The 15,746-nt window shown below is 39.4% G+C and overlaps 1 protein-coding gene across 2 annotated transcripts in view; it reads right to left on the bottom strand.

Moving 5' to 3' along the window:
• negr1 (neuronal growth regulator 1) overlaps positions 1 to 15,746 on the bottom strand; it is a 127,163-nt gene that overhangs the window by 48,887 nt on the left and 62,530 nt on the right. For both annotated transcript variants that reach the window (XM_028404415.1, XM_028404416.1), the window contains exon 4: positions 5,394 to 5,525. In XM_028404415.1, the coding sequence (XP_028260216.1) occupies positions 5,394 to 5,525 (132 nt within the window). The remainder of the gene's footprint in view (positions 1 to 5,393; positions 5,526 to 15,746) is intronic.

The following is a 15,746-nucleotide window of genomic DNA, read 5'->3' as shown; positions in this document are numbered from 1 at the left end:
AGCTGGAAAAAAACAGAGGTGTTCTTCTTTTTTTCTTTTCTTTTTTATAAACGCAGCCATGGTGAATATGTGAGCAGAATTCACAGCTGCAGGGTACTAGTGGAGGAGGAGGAGGAGGAGCAGGAGGAAGAAGGAGGCGTACAAATGGCTGGCAAACTCTGAAGCACACAGGGCACTGTGCTCACTCTGCAAAGCAAGTCAAACATTGCCATGAAGGAAAATGAATGATGTTGAAGAAGGAGAGATGCTTGGTGCTCTTCAAAACCAGCCTAGATCAAGATGGAAAGGGACACAGTATGGTTAACAAAAAGGAGATTTTCATGTCAGGTACCATTAAATTAAGCTTTTCTATGTGCCAAAGATGACACTATTGTGGTATTTTGAGGAAAGGATATGCTGCTCTAAGTTCCCCAGAAAAGTAGGTCTTACATAACCTCCAACTTTAGCTAAAAAAGACTTTGCATCAACATAAATAAAAGAGAACCAGACACCCAAAATATGTCAGGGTCCTTCTCCATCTACATCAATATTTCAAACCTCTGTGGTGTTAACATTGCATCGACCTATCTGTCTTCTTTACACATTTATATACTTACTCGTGTCAGCTTTGTGATCACTACACGGACGAAAAGAGATAATCAAAACATCTGCTGTGGTTTCAAAAAACTGCAACAGCTGATGCATCTGAGACACTGACGGGCAAATAAAACGTAGTACAACAAGACAGGTGGTTGTCTGTGTTCTTTCCATGTGTGACTAAAGTTTGTACAGCCTGTCAAATCTCATCTTGCAACATGATAGTGTTCAAACTTTGTAGTCTCACTCATTCAATAAGAAGAGCAGACAACTCTCTCTGGAGGAAGTGAGCATCCTACACTACAAAGCAAGGTCAGACACCTTTGATTTCACTTCTTGAAAAAGGAGACAGGTTTCTGTTATTGTTTTATCTGATGGATGCCTCCATTCTTTAACAGGGTGGCTTCATTAATTAATCAAACGTTGGCTTTATTTTATTTTTTTATCTCAGGCGGAGGTGTTCCACGGTGGTTTCCTTCCCATTCATCCCTCTGACTCAGCCACCTAGATGTGATATTTATGCTTTTGAGTCACACTGTGCAGCGGGAATTCCAGCCAATGACAGCACCCACCTGCAGTGAAGATGAATATGTAAATTTGAAAAGTGGCTCTGGGATCAAATTTCATCGGGTAAAATCACAGCTGAAATATCCTTTCGCCAAAGCTGAGCTTTTCAGCCAATCTGATTCTAGCGTGACCTTCTGGATACTGGCCATCATTCAGGTTCAGCTGATAAAAGTCTTCAGTCGGCATTCATTTATCATTGAAGGCGAGGAGCCCCACTAAGGCCAGTATTCAATTAATGCTGTCTGATCAAGGTAGCCTTTTGAGTTGGGGGAAAAAAATGTGCTAGATTGAACACTTGAACAATGACAGTGCCTCGTCATATCACAGAAAGCCAAATGGCAGGCTTAGTGTTCTAGTGTTATTAAAACCGTGAATATGCCAGAGCTTAATTTTATTTTCATTACTCTGGTGTGTCTATTTTAATTAGTGGCCTTAATCTGCAATTAGTCCAGAGGTCAAATATAGTCTACACGTTTAAAAATAAATAAGAAATTGTTTTTAAATACATTATTTGGACATGTATTTAATTAGACTATTAACCCATGAAATGTCAGCATCATTCAATCCTATGCTGTCTTATTAGAATGATAAAGGAGGAATCGTGCAGACACAACGAACTGATGTTTATGACATTATTTCATTTAACTGCTATTAGGAAGAAAAACAGTGGATCAATGCTAACACTATAATGGGCTGCACACAAATAGCAACATCCTACAATTAGAAATGAAATCACTGGTGTTTTTCCTCAAGTGGCCACCTGAGGCAGGTTTCAAAAGCCAGTAAATCGCCCCATGACCCCCCATGTTAAATAATGACTGATTTAACAGCATAAATAAACATGTTTAAGGAACCATAATATTCCCTGTTCATGAAAAATGCACAGGCAGTGACATTTTACATGTACTTTTTAAATTAAAACAACAATGCTTACATTTAAATGGCAGATAGGTGCTGCATCAGATCACATGATGCTTTGTCCCACCCTGATAGTGAAACATTTATCAACAAATCCAGTGATAGATATTTGTGTCTCTACACTGTGGTATTTACCTTTTTTCACAGTGTTGACTGACAGAGTACAGCTGACACATAGTGTCCCAGGAGACCGTTTACAAAATTAAGATGTAGTTTTTGAAGCCAAGTAAATCACCTGAACAAGCTTGTGTCCATACAGTGTAATATTCTTTAATTTGTTAACTTCTTGCCTGTTGCTGTGTAATTACCCGCTCACGTTTCAGTTTCCATGTCAGCTAACACCTTTATCTTAATTCAGGATTTGCCACACTCGGGCCTCATCAATACCCCACACTCCTGGGTGCTTGGTGAGTATAGCCTGATGTGTGACAGTAGAGCATGGATGATGCAGTAGATTGGGAAATGATCCAAACACTTCTCTTTTTACTTCACAGAGGGAGAATTGCACCAGGGGTGGAGAGGAGGCAGTGAAGAGTGGCCACCAGCTGGCTCAAGCTCTGCCTGCTGTGTCCGCATCAGCCGCTCCAATACACAACCTGAATTCATTTATCCTGTGCCCTCATATTTGGAAATGAGCACATGTGTCACCAGTACCCAGGCAGGAACACACACAACTTTTACAAAGAAATATAAATGGAGAAAACTATCAACAAAATGCTTTGAAAACTGACAGACCGACTCCATAAAACAAAACAAAAGGCATCAAAGAGTGTTTTAAACTGCAACTTTAAACTGCCATTTGAAGAAGCCAACATCCAGCCTTCCTTCTTTAATGTGAGGGACATGTTTTGTTAATGCGGGTCTCATAGCTGCGAAGCACTTTGAATACTAAACAGCTTCAATAAAACACAGGACGTTTTAATGTGCGAGGTGCTTGTGAAGCCTCGAGACTTTCACTCTATGAAGCTACATGGTGGCCACAGCTCATACAGCATGTCAAATACCAGGGGCGGCAGACAGGTCCGTGGCTGAAGGGAGAAGTTTCAGAAGAGCTGAGTGGGAATGATACCTTTTACAGCAACAAAGAATGGCTGTAGCACAGGTTTAATACAGGTCTGATGGGCAGACCCCTGCTGTTCCTCGGCAGCGATGGAAGTACCAACTCCTGGTGACATCCTGGAATTGAATAAATCAGCGTGTTTACAGTGCATTTCAGATGTGTCACGGAAGCTGGAAACCGGAGACCTCAGCTGGCTAGCAGCCAACTTTGAGTGGGCGCATATGGATCCCCTCTTAGACCTCCAGAAAGTGATTTGCTGTAATGATGTAATCATCACTGTGCTTCTTGATCTAGGGTAAGTCTAAGGGTCAAATTAAGTGAATAGTTGTGACTTGCATTTCTGAAAGGCAGCTCTCACCACTGTGTCAGACCAGTATGTGCATATGAAGAGAGCTATATTCCTCCCCCTTAATCCACATATTCTCTCTATGAATGTTCCCAACTAGTAGCAATTATGGAAGATTCTGTAAACCTTGCATTTGTGTCACAGCATAGCAGCAAGAGAGTTAAATCACATACAGCATCTTCATCTTTAATGATAATAAATTCATTAAAGTGTAAGTAACACATGTCACTTTATAGATTTTGATATTTCTCCTTCCTCTTGGGTTCACAAAAATCCTCTTAAGGCCCATCGGATTCTTTCCAACATGCATTATCATCGACTTTACAAAAGCCTGTGCTTCTTATTTCCTGAAAAGAACCATGCTGGAGATAATGGTTTTCGACTCTCAAAATCTCATTTCATCGTATTCACTCAGCATCCTGCTGCTGCTGTTGATAATGCCGTCCAACAAACTGTGTGTTTTACATATTAGATTTGACATCATATCCAATAGCAGCATGTGATGTGTTGCACAAAGTCATTTTTTAGTTCAAAAGGCAGATGTAATGCAATACATTTCCTCTTTTTTTATTAGATTTTCTGAAGGGACGCAGCAGAACATCTGCTGTACAAAAAGATTATGTAAAATCTCATATCAAATCCTAAACTGTTTTCAGAAACCAATTTATACAATAACAAAGGCCAAAGTATGTCTGGGCTGCTCTCCTGTGTGGTGCAGATCAATAACAAAGAATGAGTAAGTGGTCAATGACGGGAACAGCTCTGTGGTTCTGTCGGCTTCAGATAACTCTGCTTCAACACTTGACCAACTACAGCACACTCCCAGCCTGAGCATCAGTCCAGTGTCTGAGCTGTTGTGACTTTGTCTGACAGCAGAGAAAGTGTTTCTAATCAGTTCACCCTGTTTGGACACCAAACCTGCAGACGCCCCTGCTGTCCTGCTTTAAAATTCAGCGTCTGATGATGACATGCCTTATCAATCACTGAGAATATCTCCTTTGTTCTCTAACATAAAGACACTGCTAGCGTCAAATAACTTTTTATCCTTGAACCCGTGTCTCAATAGTGCTATAAATAGCTGGCCTCTAAAACTCGGCTCATTAGAGGCAGGCATTACACAGAAATAATGGCCACAAGACTTGTTTTATAACAAAGCTCGAATAAGTAGTGTCTTAAACACATAGGTGGAAACAGAGCACATGCATTATTGGATTCAAAGATGTCATAAAAAGAATTAGTTTGTCAAAAGTGTGCATGAAATAAAATAACTCCATTTCTTAAAGCTTGAATTGGAAAAGTTATGTGATTAGCTTTCAGGACATGACTCAGAAACTGGGCCAGGAGGAGCCTTTTTTTTTTTCTTTCACTCAACCTCCTCTTCCCCTCCCTCTCTGCCTGATAAGCTTTGCCAAAAGTGAGATTTAGCACAGGGGCATCTATGCAGAAACCTCCATGAATAACAGTGAAGTAAAGAGCCACTTTTAAAAAGAGAGGGAATGGCAATAATTGTCAAGCACCCATTCCTGCTCCTACTTACAAGTGGTGATTTTTATGTGACCACGACAGCTAAAGCCCAGTATCATTCATTAATGCCCTGGCTCCTCATTACTGTCTCCTCACACTTTTGAAAGACTCATTACCTGCATAATGGAATAGTGCTTAGAACAGTCAGACCTTTCCTTAGTGTGAATTAATCACCTACACGCGCAGACGAAAAGGGAATTCTCACATTAAATATTAAGAAACTTCCAGGCTGCAGCTTTCTACTTTTTCAAACTTCTTGAAGGTGTACTTTCTTGAAGTGTGCCATCAGGGACATGACACTAGCATCAACGCATGCTGCCCCGGTGTCTTTCATGTGTCTGCCAAGGCCGGAATGCGCAAAAAGAAAAAAAAAAAGGAAGAAGAAGAAAGAGATGTACTTACAGTTGACTGTGACTTTTACTGTTTTGGTGTCAGGAGAGGCAATGTCATTTAAAGCGCTGCATTCGTAGTCTCCAGCTTGGTCCCTTGTGATGCCGGTGATGTTAAGATATTCGCCACTGTCATACTTCCTGCCTGCAAATTCAAGAAATGGGAGGAAAAGTCGTTAAAACGCATCTACACAGAATATAAACTTAGCACAACCACAGACATACACACTCGGTATATAGTATAGCTATCATTGTCTTCATTTAGCTTTCAAGATCAAAACAATGCTTCTGGTTAAATTCCTTTTCATCCTAATACAGCAGCACATCAGCAGAGCATTGATCTATTCATATTGATATGATGGCGGGAAACAATGGTGTATTCCCACTCATGCACTCATCATTCACTCATTACCATCCCATGCAGCGACTTCCTGGAAGACAGACAAATTTGATCGCTACAATAAATGTGTCAGTACTTTACAGTTACCCAGTGTTCCACTTAAAAATCCACTCAACAGATGGAATTAAATATGAATTTATATATACTTACATAGTTGCTAGGTACATTGCTAATTTGCTGGGATCACAACATGAATATTAATGGGTAGAAAACTAAAGTGAAATGCAGCAGAGACTCAATCTCTCTACAACTCATCGTCTACCTTCAGAAACAAATCAACCAATCACTTCAGTGCACATACATGGTTAAAGTGTTTTAATACATTTCAGTATTCCCTTGTTTTATGAGTTCAGCTCAGTATATAAACTAGTTCTGAGCACCAGAGTAACAATGCTGGTAAGCCAACAAAAGGTCTGACACAGCTTTGCCCAAAACAAAAGTATGTAAATTGAGTTTATTATGGGCATGCCACTCATTGTATCGTTTAAGAATAGAGCTGTAATGAATAGCCACTTCATTGATGGGACATGAAAATTAATTGTCAACTGTTTTAATAACTAATTCATCATATCATTCATGTTCATGTTCTTCTCTGACTACGGATTTGATATGCACAAAATTATGTGGACAGAAAACCCTAAGTGGCATAATCTGAGTCTGGATAATGACAGCCAATAAGCCACCAGCAGGTGACCACAAATATTATTGATGTATTCATCAGCGATGCTGGCAAATAGGTAGAGGGATCTGGCTGTGTGTAAACCTGTGCACGTGTGTATATATATTAAAATGTTTATAGGATCACAGCAAGCCCATCTGAGAGACTCTATTAGATTCACTCCAGACCACAATTAATTTCCGACCCAGTGGTGCTCGGTGTGAAATCTATTTATATACTACTTTTTTGGGGTGGTAATGGTGGTTTGGAATAGAGGATGCATGGCCAGTTTTGGAAGGCACAGGGATCAAACAGAGTGCACAATCAAGCAAAACTGAGCTCAACATTCTGCTCAGAAAGCCACAGAGACCCGACACTGACTCAGCAATATCTCATAAAAGAGGAGCCAGATTCAAGACAACCCCTGCTTCAGGAGAGGAAATGCTGCCATTCTGTTCTGCCAATCTCCCCCGCAAGTGAGCTGAATACTTATATAATGCTGCTACCTTATTCTGCAACCCTGGTGGCTTTTTAATCTTCTAACTAGGATGTTAAAAAATGAAACTAAAGGAAGTGTCGATAATGAGCTTTTCCGTTTCTTCTCACACTGTTGTGGTGGCGACAATGGAGTTCAAGTCTTGGCACAGATATTGTTTGTTTGCCACACAAATAACAGCAAAGACAGAGAGAGTGACTGAAAGACGGATCCATAAAGCAGCACTGGATATGTGTGAAAAACAGACCTGTTAATATGCCAAGAGAGCACAGGGATGGAGGCACAACACAAGGGCCTCTATTTTTGTCGAAGTGCATGGCACATGGCTGGGCTTTGCACCAGTGAGGAAGCAATTTCAGTAGGTGCAGATTTTTTTATTTTTTTTTATCTTAATCCACTAATGTAGGAGTGGATGTGTACTGCATCAATAAAGTCATCAAATGGAGCAGTGCAAGTTTAATGTCATAGGTAGCAGGGATTTGTGCAGAATAGGTGACTGTAACTAGGCGCAATGCGGAATCATTCCCTGTCTTGTATCTGTGAGGTGATGTGTTGTAAACCAATGAATAATATGCTGGCAAATTTGACTCTGGCATGTTTTCTCTCAAGCAGGAAATAAATAAGAGAGCAGCAGCAGCATGCTACTGTCAAAATCAGTCACAGTATGCAGGATCTTTACAAGAAAATGGGCATAAGATATTAAATACCAGGGAAAGTGCTCAAGCACAGAATGTAATCCTAAAACTAGAAAAAATGTAACTTCTTCACCTTGGCTGAGGTGTGAATTGTTCTTGCTGTAGTTTCATTGCAAATCATTGCCTGTGCAGTAGCCCTGCTGAGACCCATAGCCTGAGTAACACAGATAGAATTAAAGTTATGACAGATGCAGTGGGATCGGATATTATCTGTTTCACTGAATAAGTAGGTCTCCTGTTAAACCAGGCAGCAACCAAAGCCAGCACCTCTCCCCCTGGTAAAAGACATTACATGTTATAAAACTGTTTTTTTTTTTAATAGGAACTAACATGCATGGTAATGTCTTTGTTTTTGTTCCAATCACAAAATAATGTGTAATCATTGTTTTTGAAGCATTTTTATCATTTGGTGAAGTGAGGGATAAGCTGGTGAAATATTGTTTAATTAAAGTGAAATATTCTGTTATTCACCTGTTGATTAGACCTGCAGGCAGTGACCCATTAATTGGGAATATAAATGAGGCACGCTCATGTATTTTCTCCCCACTCTGGGATATTGATTGTACTGTGGTAAACTGATGTTTTCAGGTTTGTCAGGTTAGAAATGTGGACAAAAAATGTAATGTGGACTAATGAGGGAAAAGTTCAGTTACACACAGCGTAATGGATCTAAAATCAGATATATTTGGTCATGATGGATGCCCACCATGAGATACTGGATGACCAATTATAAAAAAAAAAGAATTGAAGATGGAAGCCATCTGCTTGTGTCCTTGACAATAGTTACCCTGGTTATTACTGAAACTAAGATAATGGAGGCTCTTCAGCTTAATATCATGTTTGTTTGTGAAGGCATCGACAAATTGAATGTGGACATGAGTCATTTTTTAAATTTATTGATTATTCTGATCTTAGTGATTGGACTCTTATAGCTGCTTTCTCCACCTGTGTGTACTTGTACTGTGTGTTTCATAACACACTAGTGAGTCACACACATAAAAGCAGAATGTTATGTACACCAGCTGCTATTGCTGTGTGTCAGTACATGATCATTGCACCTGCTACAGCCACACACACACACACAAAACTGATTTTAGTAAAACACAGAAGAATATGACTATAAGTGGCTGCACTGTGTCTGTTATGAATGCAGTAATCAATGCTGCACATCACACAAATGGATCATATTGGATCATATTAGAAATTACTCTGTAAGAGCTCCATACACAAATAGACATTAGTATGTATAATAAAAGCAGTGCAGACTTTTACAGTTCCCTGTAGTTGCACTGCACAATTGACTGAAACCCTTAATGCACAGCACCACAGTTATATACAGTGCATAGAAATCCACAGTGTGCACTTGTGTCTTTTAGTAGGGCAATGAAATCAAAAGCACTGACCCATGAGGCTAAGTATGCTTGTTGCTTCCAAAACCCTTCACCAAATGGTTGAATTAAACACTGTGTTTCCAAGGAGAACCTCTTTTCACATCCTGGGATACACAATCAATCATTTGTTTGTCACTGGGACAACTTATTTTGAAAGGACAAATCTGACCTATCACCATCTAAAAAATAATAAATGTTACAATACAAGAAAAAAGAAGAGAGGAAGGAAGGAAAAAACAGTAATCTGCTGTGCTATGTTGGTGAGATATTGTAAGATATACACAAGATTTAAACAGAAAAGATATTCAATTTAGTTTTTAATGATGCTGGTTAAGTAGAGATGCAGGTGGACGTAGAGAGGGATAAAAGGTAACTGGGCAGAAATGTATTATAAAGCAAGGGCAGGATAAGTTATCATTTTTTAAACTGTTTTCAGAAAATAACAATGTCATCCATCAATAATACCTGAAAACATGTTTTTTTGTTTTTTGTTTTTATTTTTGATTCTTGACTATGGAATTGTTGGACTGTCTGACTTTTGATTAATTTTATTAAACCAAATGTCATACTGCCTATCTGACAGTGCCTGATTTAATTTAACCTGAGTTTTTTTTTTATCTGTTGATCTGATGCGCAGTTTTGCAGTCTCATTGACTGTCACAGTGATCCATTTGTTTTTCCTTTTATGCACACTTTGGAGACAATCTAGGCTAACAAAATCTTAAAATCAGTAGTGGGGAGTCTCAACACTATGCACACAATGGGTCATGTATGCTTGGATGACCACTTGACCATAAAACAACCACCTTTGACTGGCTTTCTGTGGTCTCCAGCTACTGATTTGAAAATGAAAAGTCTGCATTACATCCAGTATTGACTCAGTATAAATATAACTGAGAGAAGGAGTTCCATATTATTGAACAGAGAGGATATCAGATAATGCAATGACAGTGAATCACTTCAGGAATGAGGCGTACTTTCCGACTGTATTTAGGTGTAGGGCTGTGCGGAGACCATTGGAGGGGCAGGTGCTCAAAGTGAAAAAGGGCACATGGAGCATGAATTAGAAACACCACACAGAAAACACCTTACAATGTAACTGGTTGAATCGTAGAAACCCATATTCATCCAAGGGGATACAGGAGGGGTGAAGGTACAGCCTATAGCTGGGCCCTCCCCCAGAAAATTTTTAATGAAGTAGATGCCATTTCCTGCATTCTGCATCCTGCATTCACAGACTGACGGTAAAATGATAACTGACATCTCTCTAATGCACTGTGCCCATGACAAGAGAAGCTTACTGAAAGAAAAGGAAGCCTGACATTCTTCAGACTGTGTGGTGAACTAGCAGCTATAACTTGTTAGAGATGTGTGCAGTTAGACGACACACGGGACGCTCATGGCTCACTTCACCTTGTCATCTTGGAAAACTACACCGTGCACAAACATACCGGCGCTGCAGAACCTGCTCACCGGACAGGCTGTTTACTTCCTTGGTGTCGCCACCAGCATTGGTCTCTAGCAGCTTAGCAGCACTCAGCTACAGGGCACGTCAGGACAGAGAGGGCACATCGTGGACCATGTGACCGACCAATATAGATCTAAATTACTATTATATCGTTCCATTTACTATTATTTTGGACCACACAGACCACAGGCAATAACGATATAAAATAAAATAAAAATTCACTTTATAAAAAAGGGCTCTTTCGGCATCACAGCAACCCCGCAAGTGCCTGCTGTGCCACCATAATGCGCATTCATCCTTCATGGAAAGCGTGCGTGCTTGCAGCTGAAACTCAGACCTCACCCGGCAACAAGACATTCTGTTTTCTGATTGGCTGATAGGTCGCTAATTGCAGACAGCTGTATGAGCCCACAGTACGCTATTTGACTGGTTTATAAGACAGTGTATACGAATTTCTCTGCAGTGAATTTAGTCATTCCTTAGCGTGAGAAACGCCATGTGTGGCGTGAGAACTTGTTGAATTGCCTGGGTCTCACTCTCAATGCATGAATCAATTGTCAATATTTAGGAGACAATTTTGTTTATGCAGATGAAGTCAAATTAAACTTGCCAAACACAATGAGGTTCGAACAGCTGATTGATTTTTCACAACACACAAAACACACAGACTTGTATACGATTTAAAGTACGCTCAATTAAACCTGGCTTTCAGTTTCTTGCACGCTGGCTTCACTATAAATGCAAGGCTCAATGAAAACACCACAATCATGAGAAACAGGTGTGAGTAATAATGACTCCCACATTCAACAGTACCCTTTGGTGATATCCACAGGTGGCATGTAGGCTTCCAATTAAACCAATGGAGCTAAACATTTCGGTTTGCAAATGTTAACAGTTGTTAAAAAAAAAAATGTAGTGTTGTGATGATGATTCAGTATGAAAATAACTTCTAATAACATCTCTGAAATGTTCAAATGTTAGTCAAGCCTTTAAGTTCAGTCAAAGCAAATGGAAAAGGGTGGAGGATACAGAATAATCACAGTGATTACATCAATTTGCCATGCCCACAAAATACCACTAGGCATTATGAGCTCTTTTTTGAGCTCTTACATCCCACTTCTCTGTTTTTACTATTCATCTAACAGTGTTTTCCACACAGTCTGCTCGTTCTAGCTATGAACGTCTCTGACTGCTCACAAAACAAACAAAATAGAGTTTTGAACAATCCTATCAAACTATTAAATCAAGACATGTCTGAATCAGTTTCTCAATAAAAGCCCTATACAGCTGAACTGGCACAGTAAATTTCCTCACTAATGATAGTTCATACAGATAGTCCTGTGAGGTTGAAGAGGTAACAACGATAGTCTGTGTATGAGTTTGTGTAGGAGGAAAATCGGAAAAAATCAAATCCGGAATCAATGTCAAGCATGGATCAATCAAGCTGAGCACACACAATGGAAAAGCAGGCAGGTGCTGTGCAAAGAGGACTTTCCATCATTTCCACCCATCAGTTTTGACTGTGTTTGGAGACAACACTACAGAAATATGGCTTACTGTCTGCTTCTGTTTCTCTGCTGCCAAATTAATTTTTAACACCAAAGCCACATTATGTTGCTAATCTGCAATGAATACATCCCCAAGATGGTCCTGTTTGCACAAAGTGGTGACGCCATATATTTTTGTAGGAGGAAATGCTAAAAAAAGGTTCAGTGGTGTATTCTTACGGAGCTCAAGTTTGCTAACAAGTGAGAAGAACAAAATATAAAGTTTCTGTTTGTTGTGTGTCAAGCTGACTTTTGGACCTGATTTTTTCATGCAAATTTTGTGTTCACCTCTGTTTTGTTCATCAATTAGTCATTTGTGTGTTTAGTACTTGTGCTGGCCCTCCATGTTTGTCAGTTAAGTGTGTTTATTTCCCTGTCAATCCTCCAGTCTTGTCATGACTTTGCAGTTTAGTTGCCTGATTTCTTTTAACTCTTTGCCCACAGCAGCTCCCTTGGTGTCTTAGCTCTGCCATTTTGTTGTATGGTCTCAGCTATATGTCAAGAAAAGCTTGATTTTTGTTCTGTTGAGTCTGCCTCTGGTGTCCTTGTTACATATTGTTAAACCCTTACTCACCATATCCTATTTTATGGCAGGGCTGGATATTCTGCTATGTCACTATGTGTACTTAGTCGAGACTAAAAATGACTATGGGGACGATGATTCTTATTTATAAGACAGTTCTTGGACCAATTCCATCTGACCTACATATTTCAAAAATATAGCAAATTATAGTTTTCATGCACAGGATTTGTCCTCACAATATATCCTTACAGACTATGCTAGATTCAGGGGAAACTGTGTGTAGCTGTTGCTTCCTCTGCTAAGAATTAGTTGCAGGTATTTGATATCCCTAACTGCATTTTAAGTCGTTTTATAGGACTTGAAGGCACTTCACATCCATATCTCAGCATGTTAACTGAATATTCAACCATTCAGATACTTTATCTTAGTTTTCTTTTCTTTTCTTTTTTTTCTCTTTAGCCTATAAATAAAAGTTATTTTTAATGATGTAAGTAGTAAAGCTGGGTTAAAAATTAAAATTTAGTCTCATCTGCCAGTGTCCCGTAAACTGAGAAAATATATCAAAATATAGTTTTTGCCATGCAGAAAAATTGATTCATAATGTTGGGACAGGTGTCAGGAAAGCTCTGGGTCTGCTGGTTGCTTAACACCACGAATGTGGTGCCACATCTCTAATTGCATGTAATCACATGCAGAAAGTGCCAAACAGTAGGGACTGCTCTTTCTGAGTCAGCAGAGGCATGGTGGATGATGAGGGTCACATTAGTCTCATTATACAGCAGTGTAATTCCAAATTATGTACAGACCATTTGGCTGGTGACTTTAAAGCCAACATTTGGTTGGTTAGTGTTCATTTTGGACCCTATAGTCGGTAAGCAAAAAAGAAAGGCTCTTTCTGTGCTTTGAAAAAATAGTTGCAGCCGATCAATTTATTTACAAGCATCTACCATGTGTCCAGAGTATATGCGTTCCAATATTGATCTGTGACAAATATTTGTTAAATGTTTAATTGTGTTAACTAATTACTGGAAATGTATATGCATTATTTGAGCACTGCCTGTACTGCTGTTCATCCTGGTTAAATAAAATGATGAAAAGCTGGATTCTTATAATGCTTAAAACAGCAATATTTATTTAAACCTAAACAGCAAAACTGTAACATTGAATTTATATAAGCATTAAATGGAGCATAATTATGCATGTGTTTTGTTTGTTCCTAACATTCATGTTATGATTGAGCTTCTTCCTGAGCGCATATGCATACAGTATATACAGATCCTCCTGAAACAAAAGGACAAATTTCCATTTTAAAAAATCAAATTAGGCTGCAGTCTTCCTTAATAAATGGAAGCCAATATACTGTTTTCACGCAGGATCTAGTTGCATCATCCTGCCAAGGCTGCAAATGGTATTCCTATCGATTTAAGCAGGAAGGGGGCTTTGCAAAGGTCAAAGGAGCCATTAAACAGGAATCCCACTGCTGATATATACTTTGAAGAGCATTATATGTTGAGCGTTCAACCTTGACATTACAGTCAACAAAACAGACGTAACATTAATGTATTCAGGAAAAAAATTTTTTAAATAACCTCTACGGTGTAACTAATGCAAAACCACCAAGGGACCAAACACGAGTGTGAATGTGAACCACCTGCTGAGAAATATTTGAGGAACTGACAGAGGCCCCACTCACCTGAGGGAGATGTCACTCCAAGCAAATTAAAGAAATCATAGCGAGGTTAATTCTGCATTCAGTGCCAATGCTGGCTAAGTGCTGTTGCGGTAAGCAATTTCCTACATTGTGTAGGGGAGCTGTGGGTACACTTCCTTCAGGGCTGCAATACACAGATAGGGCAGACATTGCTGAAGAATCCATTATAGCATAGAGCAGCATTTTCTACATCAATTTATCCTTTTAACTCCTGAAAATGGAGAACAACCCACGCTGCTACATTGTGCACTGCTGCCTTCTGGCCCCAACTCAAGGTGTGGGCCAGGAGTAGGGGTAGAATCAGAGAGTGTGTGTGTGTGTGTACAGGGTCTGTCTGAAAAACAGGCTGTTAGTCTGCCTTGATACATAACCCTCACCCTGCTCCCTGGCTGTCAATCTGAGGCTGCTGAAATCCAGAGAGTGGAACTGTGCCAAAGGAGCCTTAAGTCATGTCTGATTGGATGTGCCGCCACCTCCGTGACCCGCAAAATTACCACACTGTTACTTTCTGCTGACACATTTAGCCAAATGCACTGTGGGCAAGGGAGCACAATTCCAGGTGCAGGAGAAATCTTTGTGACTGTGTGATTAGGCGCATCATTGCACATCATTAGAAAATGGGCATACAGAGTAACAGAGTAAGCTCATTAGTTTGTGTACTTAATAATTTTAATAAAACTATGTCACATATTAGCATTACAGCTAGATCTAATAACTTTACCTAAACCTCTACATGTACAAAGAATAAAATCTAAAAAAATATGCAGGCTCTGGTAGATGAGTCTCAAGGGATTTGAATACTTTTACCATTAAATTGGCACAAAACAGAACAAAAAGTTGACTCCACACCACAGCTCGACTGCTTATCGTTTAATTAACTGCCTGTGCCACTACAGAGCCAGCAACTGAATCAATCTGTCAAGCCTGGCCAACACATGAATACTTAACACAATGAGTATGTGAGTGTAAGAACAAAGGAAAACACTTCATATTTAGCCCTATTATCAATTCTGAATAGGTGGCTTTTACAAGGACTGACTGCACTGCAACAAGAGTGGAGCCATACTAAATATATACAGTAGCCTCAAGATTAGTATTATAGAGATTCAATTCTGAAGAATAACACTCAATTAAAACAACTTCTAACCATTTACTGCCCACTTTTCCCCATTGTGGGACAAATATAGGTTTTCTAATCTTAATCTTATGTACATCTCAGACTATAAGAGCTATATAAAGCAAAATAAAGGTTCATTGCTAAAGACGTAGTATGTAATTAAAGCTTGCTGAATGTCATTTTCTTAACTATTGTTACTCCTGACAATATATGAAAATGATCATTAATACCAGCCTTAAAAACTACATGTTTAAATTTATTACAGTGGTTTAAAAGTGACAGGAACACCCTGCCTGCAAAGAAGTCATTATGCTGCCACTGCCATCAAATACAGTACATGTATGTGGCAGTAGACTACAA

This window comes from Parambassis ranga, chromosome 4 (assembly GCF_900634625.1).
Source record: "Parambassis ranga chromosome 4, fParRan2.1, whole genome shotgun sequence".
NCBI classification, from domain to species: Eukaryota; Metazoa; Chordata; class Actinopteri; family Ambassidae; genus Parambassis; species Parambassis ranga.
Note: the sequence above shows the minus strand (reverse complement) of the source record. Positions and strands in the feature narration are given on the sequence as shown.